The sequence below is a fragment of the Gadus macrocephalus genome, chromosome 11, assembly GCF_031168955.1.
Source record: "Gadus macrocephalus chromosome 11, ASM3116895v1".
Lineage (NCBI taxonomy): Eukaryota > Metazoa > Chordata > Actinopteri > Gadiformes > Gadidae > Gadus > Gadus macrocephalus.
The window spans coordinates 11941390-11943780 of NC_082392.1; the positions used below are offsets into that span (position 1 = coordinate 11941390).

At 39.9% G+C, this 2391-nt stretch overlaps 1 protein-coding gene across 1 annotated transcript in view; it reads left to right on the plus strand.

Annotated features, from left to right (window-relative positions):
• The window catches only part of LOC132467842 (platelet binding protein GspB), a 6787-nt gene extending 4699 nt beyond the window's left edge, over positions 1 to 2088 (plus strand). The window contains exons 7-9 of the mRNA XM_060065404.1: positions 499 to 563; positions 852 to 950; positions 1111 to 2088. Coding sequence (XP_059921387.1) covers positions 499 to 563; positions 852 to 950; positions 1111 to 1365 — 419 coding nt within the window. The 3' untranslated portion in view covers positions 1366 to 2088. The remainder of the gene's footprint in view (positions 1 to 498; positions 564 to 851; positions 951 to 1110) is intronic.
• Positions 2089 to 2391: the final 303 nt, after the last annotated feature.

Sequence of the window (2391 nt, forward strand, 5' to 3'; positions counted from 1 at the left end):
TCTAGTATGGTTGTTGACTGGTTGTAGTGTAGTATGGTTGTACACTGGTTGTAGTTTGCTTTTGAGACTAGTTGTAGTATGGGTGTAGACTGGTTGCATCATGGTTGTACACTGGTTGTAGTTTGCTTTTGAGACTAGTTGTAGTATGGGTGTAGACTGGTTGCATCATGGTTGTAGACTGGTTGTAGTACGGTTTTAGACTGGTTCTAGAATGGTTGTTGACTGGTTGTAGTGTTGTTGTAGACCGGTTTTAGTTTGGTTGTAGACTGGGTGCATCATGGTTGTAGACGGGTTGTAGTATGGTTGCTGACTGGTTGTGGTGTTGTTGTAGACTGGTTGTGGTATGGTTGTAGACTGGGTGCATCATGGTTGTAGACGGGTTGCAGTATGGTTGTTAACTGGTTTTGGTGTATGGTTATATCGCTGAAGGGAGGTTCCAGTATGGTTATATTGTTGTGGTATGCATGACATGTTCTGTGTGGTTTGTCTCATCCGCAGTGATGCCTCCGACCACAACAGCCCGCACCACAACCACCACCACTCCCACCCCCACCCCTGACAATGTAAGGCCAATAATGTGGATGGGTGTGTGTTTGTGTGTCTGTGTGTGTATGTGTGTGTGTGTGTGTGTGTGTGTGTGTGTGTGTGTGTGTGTGTGTGTGTGTGTGTGTGTGTGTGTGTGTGTGTGTGTGTGTGTGTGTGTGTGTGTGTGTGTGTGTGTGTGTGTGTGTGTTTTATTGTGCATGCATCTATAGTTGTCCTTCCATGTTCTGGGATAATAAGGATAATAATTATTTTGTGCTGGGTCTGAATATGCTAATACAATTGTTGTTTTATTATTTTATTTCAAGAGGAACCAGTGTCACACGGGTGGTTGCAGTGACAAGCCAGACTGCTACAAAAGCATTACTACAGCTGGAAAATGCACTTCTGACCAGAAATACTGCCAGGTATTACGAACTAGCAGCTATCTATTTGTTGTTTGTTGTGATGAATTTACTCTTGCAGCATATTATTGAAAAGAAAAATATTACATAAATACAATATTATATATATTTATTTGTGTATTGTTATTATATATATTATAATGTGTCTCTGTTACCATTGAAGCTAAAGAAGGAGATCGTCGCCTCCAAGGTGAAGTGGACGTTTGGATGCACCACGAACTGCTCCACTGAGACCTGGTGCACCCCCTCCACCACCAGCGCCTGTCTCCAGGAGTGCTGCCTCAGCGCCAAGACGTCGTGCTTGGCCATGAACGGCACGCTGAACGTTCCCTCTTCAGCCACCAGAGGTCCTCGTTTCTGCGTATATTTGATAGTGTTGATTTGCCTCCTGGTCGTCAGCGGTCTATATACTATTTAAACGGCAGGCGCCAGAGCAAACACGCTATGAGACCGGCAACCTTCGAGTAACTGCTATTAAACTCAGAAAATAATCCTAGCACAGTTTAGAATATTTCCGTTTGACCACTTTATATTCCCAGTAGAGGGAAGGCCCACTTGTTTCACGTAGGCAAACAAAAATATATCAAGGCAACTGATAATATATTTGAAAGAAAAAGAAAACTTTTGATTACTTTTTTTTCATAAGCTATTTTGTGCCTATTGCGTCTGAATGGTATTCATTTTGGGTACAATTACATTGCTTTGGTGTGTTTAAAGTGTCCTGTTCGAGAAAACCCTATATGTGTGCACGAATGAAGGTTATATCTGTGTGGGTCTGTCCATTTCAAAGGAACTGTGAATGTAGCCCACTTTTGATTGTTAACAGTGGTTGCAATGTTCAAATTCATGAGTCCAGATGTTGTCAATGAAGATCCATTGATGAATCTGAAGGCACTTTATTTAAAATGAGAGAAAGAAGACGAATGTAATCCTTTTAGTTTTACTGAGGTCTTTAAATAGTTTTGCTGAATCATACAGTATGACTTTATGGCACACAACTACCTTTGTCTACTTTGTAATCTTTTTTCAAGTGTATATGAGGAATCTGAATCTGTTTGATGAAGTCTATTTTTCAATATGATATATCTTAATGCTGCCTGCCATAAATACTAATTAAAATATGATAGATTTAGGCAATAAATGTATCATTTTCTTTTAATTGTATAATGAAAATCATATATATATATATATATATATATATAGGCCTATAGGAGACTGTGTGCTGAAACATTTTAAATAACACAATATTTCCCGAAATAGTTTTTTCCGACTTGAGACATTGAGACACGAGGCTATTATAGCCTACAATACAAACTGAGATTTGTATAGGCCTAAATCTATTATTGTATTGCCAGGGGATCGGTATCACATTTTAATCCAATTAAAATGCCTCTAATGACAGCCCAGCTCTGACGTCACTCGGGGGTCGGCGGAGTGAACTAAT